At 38.8% G+C, this 15870-nt stretch overlaps 1 protein-coding gene across 3 annotated transcripts; it reads left to right on the top strand.

Moving 5' to 3' along the window:
- The first annotated feature begins 981 nt into the window (after nucleotides 1-981).
- On the top strand, nucleotides 982-15316 carry LOC309719127 (uncharacterized protein). Of its 3 annotated transcripts, none has more exons than XM_082555006.1 (7): nucleotides 982-1197; nucleotides 1728-1779; nucleotides 1869-1916; nucleotides 5523-5588; nucleotides 5998-6630; nucleotides 9676-10869; nucleotides 10984-15316. In XM_082555006.1, the coding sequence occupies exons 3-7, from the start codon at nucleotides 1880-1882 to the stop codon at nucleotides 12603-12605; spliced, it is 3552 nt and encodes a 1183-aa protein (XP_082411132.1). In that variant the 5' UTR covers nucleotides 982-1197; nucleotides 1728-1779; nucleotides 1869-1879; the 3' UTR covers nucleotides 12606-15316. The 3 variants fall into 3 exon arrangements, with proteins under 3 accessions (XP_082411132.1, XP_082411133.1, XP_082411131.1); XM_082555007.1 differs by having other exon boundaries at nucleotides 5998-6636; nucleotides 10990-15316; XM_082555005.1 differs by having other exon boundaries at nucleotides 5998-6636.
- Nucleotides 15317-15870: the final 554 nt, after the last annotated feature.

Raw genomic sequence — 15870 nt, 5'->3', positions numbered from 1 at the left:
AACAAATATAGAAAAAACTAACAATCACTGACAAATGATGAGAAAAGCAGTTCAGCTGCTCTTTAAAGCAAGTGGTTGCTCGCAAATGGAATTTAACTGTAACTGTAACAAAGATGCAGTTCCAAACAGGCACATTACCAGACAAAGGTTTAGGTTTGGAAAGAACCAGCAGACTGGGAGCTGTGATGCCAAGTCAAAAAAAGGCTAATATTCAATCATTTGTATGCTGTAAGGAAACAGGGTGAAAAACTCTGTGTCAGTCTGAAAGAGAGAGAGGAGAATATTGATTAAAATTCACTCTAAGATGTAAAACCCAACAACTTATCCAAGCCTTTGATATATCAGTGATACCTGTTTTACCTTATGCCTGTTCTGCACTGTGATTGGTTGGTTGTGTCCTGTGAAAAAACCAGCGGAAATCTAAGGGCTCAAATCATTTATTGAGGTCCGTGGTTACAGGAAGCAGGATGTATGATCTCAACATGTCCAGCAGGCGGAGCTGCAACATCAAAATGCGTATTGTGTTGTTTTCCTATCATCTAATAGCTTGTGTCATTATTAAGTTTTCCTTATTGGTATTGTTGTGTGACATTATACAAGGTTTTAAACTGAAACGAGACTTAACTAAATTTGAAGCATTTTTGTATTTAATACAATATCAGCATTTTCACTTTTTTTGCTGTGCGACTTCATAAAGGTCTTTAAGTTCTCTTGGTTTATCAAAGTAAGTCTACAAAATACAATTTGTTAAATATTTGTTTCTAAAAATAAACTGTACACCCCTGGCCTTTTTTAAAAATAATTAAATATTATTTAAAATTGGCTTACTGTTTTGATAAATACATAAACACAGATAATTAGAAGGATTTTTCTAAAGCAACTATAACCTAAAAAATGTAGACACTTTGCCAGCAGAGTGTACGCCAAAAACGTTGATTTTTCTTTTTTCTTTTCTGAAACTTTTGAAATCTTTGACCCCTGTCAGCAAACGCCCATTTCTGGCGAACACTTTCACTTTCATCGGTGTTGGCGTGATAGTGAACTCGGCTGTTGAATCAAAGAAAAAGAAACTTTATAAAGATAAAGTATAAATGTATGGACGGAGAGCCGAATGCATCGGTAATAATGACTGATTGTAGGGTTGATGATGGGCCGCGAGAAAGAAACTTAGAAGACAAACAGCCTATTCAACATTAGGTGAGTTCGTGTTTAGGATATTGTTGGTGATTAAATGATGGCTGGGCTGCAAAATGCTTCATCGGTGGCTTTATTTCAAATTGCAGAAATACTCTGGCCCACCGTAAACTCCAGATTTGAACACATTTCCGTCTCAGTTGCGGCTCATTTGAGGCGGAACAATGCCGTGCATGTGCGAAAGAGCTAAACTGAACAGTTTTCGGCTTAATAACAAAACAATCTTATTAAACTTTAGTCCAATTTGAAAAATACTGGAATTTGCTTCGATGTGACTCTTATTTGGTCTTTTATTCGTAACCGATTAGTTTAATTCAGCATTCCGCCATTTCACGTCTGTTTGAACAGAAACAGGAAGAAGAAGATATAAAAAAAAAGAAGGCGAACGTTTCTATTTGTTCTGTTGTTGCTGCAGAACCTGTTTAAGATTTCAAAAGCAGCAATTTTTCAAATTTCCCATTGGTTTGCTAATTACAGATGAATTGGACTAACTGCACACTTTTGTTTTGTATGGCGGTGATGAAATATTACAGGGCAAAGCTTTCTGAGAAATCCTCCAGATCAACACACACAGTGCTGGCATACGTAAGCATTCATTTGTATTGCTTTAACACTTACTATTCATAATAAATCATGGCTATCAACGAACCGAAATACTTCATTGTTATTTCCAGATAAATCTACGATGTTTTCAGCAGAGTACATGGCAGCTGCAGGAGCTGGTGAGTGCAATCATTCTTTAAAGCATTGTCATGTCTTTAGGTCTGATTCCCGGCTGGATGCCAACATTCATATCAATTATTGTGTTCTATTTAGAATCTCCACTGAAATTTTTTTTAAGTGTGCTGTTGGAAACCAGACAAACCATCCAAGATATGGGTTCAAATCTATTTTTTTATATTTGGCCAAACAGTTATTGTTTTTCCACTAACTTCCCCATCTGCTCATTTAAACACCTCATTTTTCCTGGTCTTGTACAATCTTTCGGTCTTCTATCTCTCCATCCGCCTCACTTTTTCTTTGGGTTGACAATCACAAACAAACATATTAAGCTAGAAAATAACATAAATCAATCTAATTTATTATAACAGAAGGAAGAAGATCCACATTTGATAACAGTACAACATAGGGTTGCCAACTTCCTGAAAAATAAATAAGGGACACCTTGTGGCCAGGGCTGGGCGACCCGATTGTCTTCACCGTTCCCAGTGTGGTGAATTTTTTAGCTCCTTTTTTTGTGTCTGTGAAATTATTCTTTAACCATTTGATTTGAATTTGATTTAAGCAGATGCATATTCTTTGTGATATGACCATATGGGAAACAAATGATCATTTAGCCATTTATTTTTAGCTCAAAATGACAACATTAACACAGTAAAACAGGTCTCTTTCTTAAACAGAAGCCTGTCATGCTTAACTTTTGAGAATATAAGTAAATCTTTCTTTAAAAGAACTCTGTCCTGCTTAACTTAAAATAATAGAAAACAATAGAACAAAAATATTCTTGTAACAGTGCTCATATAGTGCATTTAGTACAATTGGCTTCAGCTGAGGTATTATTTCAGCTTTTCTAAAGCTAATCAGCTGCTCCTGTTTGTAAACCCGCTTGTTCCCATGATTACGCATCTTAACTCATCATCATTATTCATCTATGTATTACTTTTATGTATTAGTCATCTATTTGTTGTAATCATCTATCCTTGCAGTTGTTTATTACACAAAATAAATTATATTATCACACTTCTGGCCACATAGCGCTGATATTCACTGCACATGCCCATATTAACCTTAACCAGAGGGTTTAAAAAAACAAACCGGTGTTTACATACCATATCTGCTTCTGCCGTGGCCTGGTGGACAAAAAATTGTCGGCTGGCCTGGGAACGCCTTGGTGTTCCCCCGGATAAGCTGGAGGAGGTGGCTGGGGAGAGGGAGGCCTGGGCTTCTCTGCTTAGGGTGCTGCCCCCACGTTGGTGAAAAAGATGGAGCAGCACGGCTGTGCAGCGTGTGATCTGGACACAAGCGATGGAGGCACAACTTGTAGAACTTTGGAAAGCTCATCCGAGCCTTTTCGATGTGGCCTCACAAAATTATCACGACCGCAACAACCGTGAAAATAGTTGGATCTACACTGCTGCTCAATCACAGCTGATCAATGTTTTTCATTAGCAATTTAGCAAAGTTGATGGTGGTGGTGTGTCTGTGTGAGTGAAAGACAGAGAGAGAGCGACAGATTTTCTGTTATAACCTTCATGTTATGGAGGCACAGTGTGAGCACTCGGGTCGCATCAGAGCATCGGGCCGTATAGTGTGAGACCTGCATCGTGACCTATGAACTTCTAACCCCTGCGAGTCAATCGTGCAGTTTGAGCAGGAGCTGAATAACGTGACTGAAAAAATCGCACAGTGTTTGCCCAGCTTTAGGTGTACTGTCGTCCGAGACTTGCACCGCAGAGTCGGCGTTTGTTTCCCTGTTGGCCATGCTTCTTGTTGTGGTCATCTGTTGTCTTCCGGTATTTTCTCCATAAGCGACCTTTCCTCGACCAATGAGATGAGCGGTAATCTGAATTGTCATACTCGAATTGTCATAAGTGTGCTGTCAGCTCATTGGTCACAAAGCAGGAGAGGGGCTGGGAATTGTGTTTTCAAACAAAGCGTTAATTCCATTAAAAGTTATAGACTACTTTTGATTCTCACTGTATTACGGGATAAAGTGCGTCCCTTATTAGCTCAATACGGGACGTGTACTTTTGTTTCTAAATACGGGACGATTCCGTTTTTTAAGGGACGGTTGGCAACCCTAATACAACACACTGCTTAGCTATGTAAAATGATCATCATCAGTGAATATAGGTACACTGACTTTCTTGCTGACTTGGACTACATGTCCACTCTTATCTGTTTCTTTTTCTCTCCGTCTCTCATCATCTCTCAGTCTTTGTGCTGTCAGCCAAAAGCTAAATGTAACATTAAAACAGAATTTACAGACTAATAAAAACTCTAATTGAATGGGAGCTGCTGCTGACAGGTAACATTTTAATAATTAATACAATATACGGTGCTGAAATAAGTAAATAAATAATTATTACTTTGATACTATAGTTATTTAAGAGGTCAGCAAACATCAGCAAACACACAAAGCGTTTGTGTGCAGTTTGTCTCACAGTGTGTTGCAGCTAAAGGTTCAGCTGCTGTATGTCACAGGGAGAGAAATGAAAGAGATGGAAGCAGAGAGCTTAGATTAGAATTTTTTTATTATCATATACAAATATTATTTTATTACTGTATTAATATTGCACAAGGTTAAGTTGCCTTTGTACAGAAAGGGTTAGCAGAATTGCCCTTTAAAGAGCTATTTTTTATTTATTTACTTTGAGTACATTTCAGAGACTTTACTTTTTTACTTTTACTTGAGTCAAGAAGTTGCTTCAGTACTTCAACTGGAGTATTTCTTACCCCAGGTATCGGTACTTCTACTTAAGTAAAGAAAGTCTGTACTTTTGTCACCTGTGGAATTAGAACCTCCGAGTCTGAGGCCATGGTTCTCAGCAGGAAAAGGTTGGAATGGCCATTCCACTCAGCTACTAGCCCTTGGTGTGGGAACTACTATCCCTAGTGGGTAGTAGTTCCCACGCCGGGGATGAGGGCAGCAGGAGATTGGTAGACAGATTGGTGCATCATTGCAAATCCTGTACTGGTCCAGTGGAGTGAAAAAGAACTGAGAATAAAAGCAAAGTTGTCAATTTATTGGTAGATCTGCATTGGTGGAAATTTGTTTTTTTTTTCTGAAGTGTAGCTGGACTCAACCTTAGAGAGAGAGAGCGACAAGTTCATTCATTTGGGAGGGACATATCAAAAAGATCCAGTTGACATGGTTTTGGCTATCTGATTAGGATGCCTCATGGACAGAGTGTTCCAGGCATGTTCTACCATGAGGAGGCTGCGGGGTAGACTGAGGGCATACTGGAGAGATTATATCTCTCAGCTGGGAACATCTTGAAGTTGCCTCAATTGTGCTGGCGGAGAGGAATGAGCATCTCATGCTCCTAGCCTCTGCCCCCTGTAATTCACCCCAGGTAAACAAAAGAAAATAATTAAAAGAAAATAAATCAGAGATCAACCTGAGTTCGAATAAGACTATTTTACACATCATGAATAAAAGTAGAAAAAAAAGTTGGGCCACAGACATGGTGGCACAAAGAAATCTAAGTAAGCATGGAAGCATGGAAATATTCCTTGTGGAGGCTGCTCAAGGTTATTGTACATTAGCAGTGTTGTTTAAAAAATACATGCTATAACTAATTATTTTTCATATTTTCTTCTCAAAGTCACAGATTTCACAAATGAGAAACCACTGACACGCAGTTCCAGCTATGAATATCTGCCACCATACAGTAAGTCTTTAGAATATGTATATATATATATATATATATGGACACACACGCGCACCTCAGTGTTGATAGGATTTAGGACAGGACCACCCAGAGTTTAGACACTGGTGGTGGTGGAGATGAAGACTGAGCCTCAGATGGAGCTCTGACTGAGGTGTCTGTGAGGTGGAGATGGGGAGGGGGTGGGTTGCATGAATAAGAGAATGAGAAGGAGAGTGATGGAGAGCACAGATTTAAATCTCACAAAGTGGAGGTTGATTGGCCCAAAGTATTAGTATGTCAGTATTGAGTCTTTTTTATTTAATTTGTGCATAAGCTTGATTTCTGTCATTCATTTCATGTCTACGGTTAAGCAAAACATCTGCATGTAAACCTGAGTTTGTCTTTTTACTTTCTTTTTTTTTCTTTTCAGTGTCTGAGCTCAGGGTGGTTCTCCTGGGGAACAGCTGGGCAGTGAGGAGAGCAGTGGGGAACATGATACTAAAAAAGGACAAGTTCAGTACTGAAAAAGCACCAGACTGGTGTTTCAAAGTCAGTATACCCTTTAAGGAAAAACAAATAACTGTCATTAATACTCCAGACCTGCTGCTACCCAACACCTCTGAAGACAAACTGAGAGAAGATGTAAAACGATGTGTGAAACTCTCTGCTCCTGGTCCTCATGTGTTCCTGCTGGTTCTACAGCCTGATGATTTCACAGAGGAACAAAAACAGAAGCTCTGCAGAGTCCTTCAGCTCTTCAGTGATCACTCATTTGATCATTCATTGGTTCTGAAATCAGCTCCCAGAGAAAAGAGTTCAGGTGCCATGAAAGAAGATGTATTAAATCAACCCTTAAACGACATCATCAAAAAAAGTAAATACAGACATTTGAATGAGAAGAACTTTGACTATTCAGAGCTGCTAACACGGATGGGTCAGATTGCAAAAGAGAACAATGGGCACTTGAGCTGTGATGTATTTCAGGATCCAATGCCAGATCGGACTCCTTATCAGGAAAGCCACAACCAAAAGCTTGCTAGAGTTAAATTTGAACCTACAAAAGGTAATGGTAAGTACTGAATAGTAATATGGTAAAAAATATTATTTTTATCATTATACAAATGAATCATACAGTCGGATTTTTGTCGAAATTAGGGTAATGCATCATGAAGAGGTTAAAGCTCCCACCAGAGTTAAGAACTGTAATCTACATTTATGTGTTAGTGTTACACATAAACTGTACACAGATTGCACTGTTTTTGGTTACTGTCATGGTTAGTGCTGTGTGGCCAGCAGGATATAGGACCCAAATGCAAGACACTCAGACCGGGACTCAAGATGAACACAGCTGGGAGTAATCAAACATGACGAGATCAGGTTGAAGAAAAACTAGGAACACTGTTGGGAGACAGGGGACCGTAAAGTAAAACGGGAAGACTAACACAGAGACGCGGACTTGACATTAAATTTAGGTAACACGGAGACGGGAGTGACATATGACCAGTGTTGGGCAAGTTACTTTGAAAAAGTAATTAATTATAGTTACTAGTTATTTCTTCAAAAAAGTAACTGAGTTAGTAACTGAGTTACAATATTCTAAAAGTAATTAATTACTTGAAAAGTAACTATTGCGTTACTTAAAAAAATGTTTAACCCTCTGGGGTCCAGGGTATAATTGCCCATTTTTAACTACTTCTGATGTTTCCTCTATTTCACCTTTAAAAACTGTTTATTTGCCTTGTTTGGTCTCATTCTTTTCAGCACAACCTCACGTGTCTGAATTTACAGTCATGTTTTCATTTTGACAAACTGTATTAACACAATTGCTCTAAAATCAGATAAAAAACATAAAATCAGAGTAGAAAAAGTTATATTTTTACTGTAACAACCACAAACATGTTTATTGAATCATATTTCATAACTTTAAATGCAAATATAAATTGTCAATTTTAAAATCATATGCTCAAGTTTTGCAAACAACAAATTATTTGCAGCCATTTACCTTTTATCTTGATTTTTTAAATAACCATTTCAAACTATTTACAGAACAATCAGCTGTTCCGCTTTCAATAAGATGCCACACAAATTATTTGTGCCACTCTAAAAACATCATTTCTGTCCACTATAAAGGAAACATCACAGCCTGATACCTGCAGGTCTGACAGCAGCAGGTGTATCACTCCTGTTTCTACCTGGAGACAGCAGTCACCTCATTGTTCTGACACACAACACAAAACTATCCACAACACTACACACTAACTACACAAGACAACACATTAACTACACACTCCAAACACGCTAAACGTCACAAATCTCTCACATCTCAAAACTCGCTCTCTCTCTTTTTCTGCTGTCTTTGAGCGATCGTGGCTAAAGAGTTGGCAGTTCATCTTGTAATCAGAAAGTTGCCGGTTCGAGCTCCAGCTCGGACAGTCTTTGTCGTTGTGTCCAAGACACTTCACCTACCGCCTACTGGTGTTGGCCAGAGGGGCCGATGGCGCGATATGGCAGCCTGGCTTCTGTCAGTCTGTCCCAGGGCAGCAGCTGTGGCTACAACTATAGTTTGCCTTCACCAGTGTGTGAATGTGAGAGTGAATGAATAGTGGCATTGTAAAGCGCTTTGGGTGCCTAGAAAAGTGCTATATAAATGCAATCCATTATTATTATTTCTCTCTCGCCGTCACTCCTAAAACTTCCCCTGTTTTTTTTGTTTTTTCTCTCATAAGCAGAGAGTGCTTGCTGCGCTGTCCATAGACAGTAAACATGACGAGACTATTGAGGTTTGCTTTGTCTTTAAGTGGTCATGTGATTGGCTTACCACGACTCCTTTATTCTTCCTCAGTCAAACAGCAGCACTCGTGCGATTGTTTTGCCCCCTGAGCTCCAGGTGTTGTGCTAGACAGTGATCGTGATCACCGTCCGCGGGAGTGCAGCTGTAGCGTCCAGATTACTTACAGCTACTTCCTGCAGCTGATATAAGATGCTGTAAGCTGAACACAGCTTCAACCGTCTGTTTGTTGAAAAATAGTAACAGACCGCATTTTCTTGTCAGTAACGGTAATGGCGTTGTAACGATAGGAATAGTAATTAGCTAGATTAGTCATTACTGAAAAAAGTAACGCCGTCAGTAACGCCGTTACTTGTAACGCTGTTATTCCCATCACTGCATAAGACACGACTGACTGGGGAACAAGACAATAAACATGAAGACTGAACTAAACTTAAGAATTAGAATTTAACCCTTTAAGACTACCATAGAACCAAGTCCGCAAGAGCTTATAATATAATATAATATAATAATATTTTTACATGTTGTGGAGCCATTTTTGGGAGCATTTCAAGCTGATATACATCAAAAACAACCATTAAAGCCCAAATTTTAATAATATGTCTGCATTAAGTGCATAGTAACTACATAAATTGCAAAAAAGTACAATAAACTACCAAAACATTGAAAATCGTTTTTGTTTTTTAACATATATTTCTATTTAGATAAATTTAAGAGGCTTATCCCTCAAAACTGTAAATACAAAAAAGTTGCACAAAATAGTTTCCCACCACAGGAAATTTATTTTGAGTGTCTTCATAGTTTTATTTTTGAAATACACCAATTTTTATATACTGCAGGAAAAACGGAAAATAAATATTAGAGTGCAAATTTGCAAAAAACAGCAGCATATGCATCAAAATAAACTATTTCCAGCAGTGCAATGTGAGTCCTCAGCATCCCAGAAACGACACAGAAAGTCATAAAGTCAAACATAACTTTTAAAAACACCAGTATAAGCTCATAAGGCCCTGATGGTAAAAAACTACATTTCCGCAAAATGACGTCACTTCCGGTTTCGGGCAGGTCATGGCGGACATGCAAAAGTTCGCGCTGACGTCTATTCCAACGTAGGAAGTGTTATGAACAGCTGATCGGATCGGCAAAGCGTGTTTCTGGAATATTATGTTTTTGTTGCTGCAAGTGCTTTTTATGCAGTTTTTGCAAAGCTTTATGTGGAAGGAAACTGTGACCGAGGACAAGTTGATGGCATAAGATGTAAGATTGTATATAAACCTGTGTGATGAGAGTGAGTGTTAACCCAATGCTTTTTTTCTTTAGTATGGGGACTCAGGATTCTGATGTTTGGAAAAAGCGAGGACAAAAAGACAACATTAGGCAACTTCATCATTGGCAGTGAGCAGTTTCAGCGTGGTACCAGAAAAAACAAACCTTCTGAAGTTGCCAGAGGAGACTGGAGAGGAAATTCTCTGACTGTTGTGAAAACTGCAGACGTCTTCAGTCTGTCGGTAGAAACAGTGAGCCATGAGCTGAAGGACTGTGTGAGTCTCTGTCCTCCTGGACCAAATGTTCTGCTGCTGGTAGTGAAACCTTCAACGTTTACTAAGAAGAACAGAAAGACACTAATGTTCATTCTGAGCTTGTTAGGCAACAATGCTTTTAATCACTCAGTTATCATCAGCACACATAAGGGAAAACAAACTGACTCTTTTACTGAGCTCCTTAGAGACTGTAGAGAAAGATGTTACTGCATGACTGCAAAGAACCACGAGTCATTGATGGAAATCATCGAGAATGTTGTACAAGAAAATTATGATGCTTTCCTCAGCTTCACTGAAGTCACCATCGGATACTCTGCTCTGAACCTGGTTCTGTGTGGGAGGAGAGGAGCAGGGAAGACGTCAGCAGCCAAGGCCATTTTAGGTCAGACTGAGCTTCATTCAGCCTCCAACTCATCAGAGTGTGTTAAACATCAGGGAGAGGTGTGTGGACGTTGGGTTTCCCTGGTGGAGCTGCCTGCCTTGTATGGAAAACCTCAGGAGGCAGTGATGGAGGAATCACTCAGGTGTATCTCCCTCTGTGATCCTGAGGGTGTCCATGCCTTCATCCTGGTCCTACCTGTGGATTGTTTGAGAGACGAAGACAAGGGAGAGTTAAAGACCATCCAGAAAACGTTCAGCTCTCTAATCGATGACTTCACCATGATTCTGTTCACTGTGGAGTCGGATCCAACAGCTCCAGCTGTTGATAATTTTCTGAAGAGAAGCAAGGACATACAGGAGCTCTGTCAGGGCTGTGGAGGAAGATCTTTTGTTCTTAACATTGAAGACAAACAGCAGATCCTAAAACTGTTGGAGACTGTGGAAAAGATGAGGCCCTTTAAAAAGAAGTCACATTGTTATACAACACGAACATTTGCACAGGCCCAAATAAATACGATATTTCAAAAAACCATAAAATATAACATCCTACAGCGTGAAGTCCAGGAATTGAAAAATAAAAGCATGATCAGTGGTGAGTACTGCATTAATACAAGAAAAATTTCAATAAATTTTCCATCCCCTATTTTTTCTAGACAAACTAACAATGAAATAATGATCATTTGAGATAATTCGGTTTCTTTTGAAGTTGCAGGTGATGAAGAGCAGCAGAGCCCAGAGTGTCTCAGGATTGTGCTGATTGGGAAGACTGGCAATGGTAAGAGCACTTCAGGAAACACCATCCTTGGAAGAAAAGTGTTTAAAGCCAAGTCGAGTCAAGAATCGGTCACCAAGTGTTGTCAGAAAGAACAGGGTGAAGTGGACGGTCGTCCTGTTGTTGTGGTCGACACTCCTGGTCTGTTTGACTCGACTTTGTCACGTGAAGAAGTTCATGAGGAGACGGTGAAATTTATGACCTGCCTGGCTCCAGGACCACATGTCTTCCTGTTGGTGTTACAGGTTGGTCGACTTACACCAGAGGAGAAGAAGACTCTGAAACTCATCCAGGAAGGATTTGGGAAGAATTCAGAAAAGTTCACCATCATTCTTTTTACAAGAGGAGATTCATTAAAACAAGACAACCTGTCCATTGAAGAATACATTAGAGATGAATGCAATGACTCCTTTAAGAAGCTGATCTCTGAGTGCGGAGAAAGATACCATGTGTTCAATAACTATGATGAAGAAAATCGGACACAAGTCAGTGAGCTGATAACAAAGATTGACACCATGGTGAAGGACAATGGGGGATCTTTTTATACCAATGAGATGCTGCAAGAGGCTGAAGCAGCGATTAAAAAAGAAGTGCAGAGGATCTTAAAAGAGAAGGAAGAAGAGATGAAGAGACAGATTGAGGACCTGGAAAGAAAACATGAGGAAGAAAAACAAGCCATGAAATTAAAAATGAAAGAACAGAGTGCTAAAATAAACCTGGAGATTCAACAGAAAAACAAAAAACTCGAGGAAATGGAGGAAAAACTGAAGAATGAGCAAAGCGAGAAGAAGAAAGCACAAGAAAAAAGAGAAAAAGAAGAAACCAAATGGAAACTGGAGAAAAGTGAATGGGAGGAAAAACTTGCTGCATTAGAGAAATCAAAGTCTGAATCAGAACAGGAGCTACAGCAGCGTAGAGAGGCGATGATAATGGAACATACGGTCCGGGAGAAGGATCGGGTAGACTGGTTGGAAAAACTAATACAGGAAGAACAAAAGAGAAAACAAAATGAGCAAAGACTGAGAGATGAATATGAGAATGTAAAAAAAGAATGTGAAATGAAAAGAAAAGAGGATGAAACTAGAAAAGAAAATGAGGCAAAAGAACGTAAGGAATTAAAAGACAGCTATAAGAAAAAGCTGGACAATCTGAAGATGAAGTATGAGGAAGAAGCCAGAAAGCAAGCAGAGGAGTTCAACGAATTCAAAGAGAAATACACCAAAGACTTTGCAGCTCAGAAGGAAGAGCACGAGAAACAAATGAAAGACAAAGATGAGAAGTATGACCTGTTAAAGGCCCTAAAAGCCCACTATGAAAAAGAAAGCAGAGAAAAACATCGTGCGCAAATCAACGACTTTGTTAAATGTGTGACCAAAAACAGGGAAAATGTCCCAAAAATAAACGACTTGTTGACAAGACAACAGAACCAAATAGAACTTGCAAACAATCAGGAAGAAAAAGAAAACCTGCAGAAAATTCATGACACAGAAATAAGTAACATGATAGAGAAACTTCTGAATGAAGTTGAGACAAAATCTTCTTGCAGCATATTGTGAGATGAACCTAAAGCATTACAGAAGACAGACACGCAGGACCAATAGAATATATATGCAAGGAGTATTTGAATGACATTGATAAATAGAAATGAATAGTGGTTGTTTGAGACAGCATCAAAACAACACATCTATGGGAAAAAGTGTCCCTTTAGTGCTGTGCTGCTGTAGCCTAATACACTGCACTCTTTGAAGGTCAAAACCTAATAATTACTTTAATAATATTGTGGATTGTGTCCTGCTGTACCACAAATTCCATATTAATAGCTCAAAGATACAGCCAGCAATATCCTTGCAACTGTGCATTGTGCTATAGTTCTTGATATTGATTGATGATTATTGATTTTAGGAAGTCCTCTTAAAGCTCATCACCCACTATCATTAAAACTGCCGATATTTGGATCGTTGAGAGTTATAAATATCTAAGTGTGGTACTTGACCATAAACTGTGTTTTGAATCTCATGCTGATGCCACTAAAAACGTTCAACAAAGACTGTTCATTTTAAGGAAAATTAGATCTTTTAATGTCTCATCTGAGATGTTGTCCTTGTTTTATAGAAGTTTTATTGAATCTGTGATGTCTTTTTGTATCGCTGCCTGGTTTGGTAACCTGATGGTGAAGAATAAGAATCTGTTGGGACTTCTGGTAAAAACTGCTTGCAAAATTTCAGGGCGCTGGCAAGATGGACTTTTGGCCATTTACAATAGAAATGTGCTTAGAAAGGCTCATTCTATTATTAATTGTTTGAACCATCCACTTCACAGTGAGTTTGAGTTGTTGCCTTCCGGCCGCCGTTTTAGAGTACCTCCGAGGAGGACTAAAAGACTCCAGGTCTCTTTTATCCCCACTGTGTCTTGTCTCCTCAATGGCAGATAACTGTCCTTGGACTTTCTATCACTATTATTGTCATTATTATTTTATAGTATTGTTCTGTTTATTTATATCCTGCTGCTAAACTAATTTCCCCTTGTGGGACAATAAAGAAATTGAAATTGAAATTGAAACTGATACAAAGGCTATCACCTCATCCAGATCAATGGGTTGTTTTCTTCTGAATGGGTCTGGTTCATGATACCGTCTCTTCAAAGTCCAGACGCTTAATGTGTTGATCACAAGTATTTCTTTGTTGCTAAATCCATTTCAAGCATAATTTAATTAGGTCATCTAATGTTGGTATAGTCCATAGTAAACCTGATGTGCTAAGTGATGAATTTCCTTGACCAAAAACTGCATTTTCCAACTTATTACTGGACACAGGTATTGTTATTCCTATGTTCAGTGGTATGTTAAAATTCTCACTGATCCTCAGAGAAACATGCCTGCACCGATAAAAAGATGAGTAGTTTGATCTTTTGTTAAACACAGCAATGGATAGCTTTTTGCAATTAAACTATTATGTTTGTGGAATGACAGGATATTATGTAAAACTCAGACTGTCAAGTTATGCTTCACAGCCAAATTACGTGTTTCTGAAATGCTGTAGCATTGTGTTGAGCTTCTTAAAGTATAAACTGACATTATGGATTTTCTGTTTTCAAAAGTTTGTTAAATGTTATATTTTGTTGTTTTTTTGTGTGTTTTTTGTAATATTGATAAATGTTTGGTCATTTTAGCAATTTCAGTCTGTAGAAATTTTTAAAAGTGTATTCATTTATTGGTATGCAGCATTTACAAAGTTTGTACAAAATGTTTTGATGTTTGTTTTGTTTTGGATGTTTTACTGTCATGATCCTGGGTCCTTTTGACCCAGCGTTTTGTGTTTTCTATTATTGTAATTTTGGTTCTGTTCTTCCTCGGTTAGTGTTCTTTTCTTTCTGCCCGTGTATCCCTGTGTCTAGTCTGCGTTTCTGAGTCTGTGTCATTACGTGTATGTGTTTCCTGTTTTACTTTGAAAGTCTCTGTCTTATGTCAGTGTGTGCTCTTTACGTTTCCCCTACCTCGTCAGCTGTTATGTCCCCCAGGTGTGTTTCCCTCCTGTTTCTCATCCCCTGATTACTGTTATGTGTATTTCCCCCGACCTCCCTGCATCTTCGTTTCTGGTTTGTTTTGTTAGTTTTGCCCAGTTAAGGTTTTCCAGTTTCATGTCCACCCGCACCGTCTGCTGTTTGTATTTTCTCTTGTCATTAAACTCACATGCACCCGAGCTGCCGCTTACTGGTCCTAAGTAATTCCCACACGGCTTGCCCCGGCAGACCGTGACATTTACACAGAAAATACAGTAAGATCTGTAACATTAACATCAGATGGATTTTAGTGGCATTTTCTTTGTGGATTTTTTTTATTATATGTAGTTGAGTTTGGACTATTGTTTATGTTAGAGTGAATTGTTAAATGCTGTCATTTTTATGCTTGCCAACTCTGATGAAAGGAATTCCACTGTCCCCCTCCGCAGATTCTCGAGGTTCTGGGTGGGGGGCTGTAGTGTTTTATTGCAGATACATCCTATCTGGAAGATCTGTTTCTTGTGATGTTGCTCCTGCTTTTATGACCCTTTGGTCAGCAGGAGGTCACACACACACATTCTTACACACACACACACACACACACACACACATATACATACAATGCCTTGTTTTCGAACCATGTGGGCGTTGCTTTGCTGTGATGTGTTTTGTGTGAACTGTTTCTCAATAAAAGGCAGCAGGAGGAGGCCGGATTTGGGGTCATTTTGTGGTAGACATCAACGAGGCCTCCCTTGCAAGTAAAACGATCGATCGCTGTTGCCTTGTTTTTCTTTCACGGGAATAAGTCCTGGATACAGCGGGGTCTGAGTTTAGACCCAACAGTTTAATACTAACATCTGATACAGATTGCAAGGTTGTTTTGCTTTGTATTAAAATGTAATAATTAAAAATATCACTAGAAGTATCCTTGGTAATTATTAAAAATAAAAATGTTTTTTTAACATCTGTAACATATATTTTACAGTTACTGTATATGAGGAATGTTATATCGAAAGACTTTAAATTTGCAACTACATTTTCAAGTAAATGCTGTCAGTGACGTCAAATCATCCTGCACTTGTCACTGATGGGTTTAGATTTTATTATTGTCATTTGTATTAGGAAACATTTGACCATATATGCTTAGAGGTGTATAATCGATTGTGTAGTGATAGGATGTGTGATCTTTAACAGGCTGCAAAGGCTTGGTGTGTATTCCACACTGGAATGCACACCTACATCCTGGGAGCATGGGAGAGGTCGTACCTTGTCTTAACATTGTCCACCCCAGCTGTGAAACTCAGAAACCAGTCTTACTTGTTA

The sequence above is a fragment of the Aulonocara stuartgranti genome (assembly GCF_965226115.1).
Source record: "Aulonocara stuartgranti genome assembly, chromosome: 12".
Lineage (NCBI taxonomy): Eukaryota > Metazoa > Chordata > Actinopteri > Cichliformes > Cichlidae > Aulonocara > Aulonocara stuartgranti.
The sequence above is the reverse complement of the archived record's forward strand: the minus strand, read 5'-3'. Positions and strand labels throughout refer to the sequence as shown.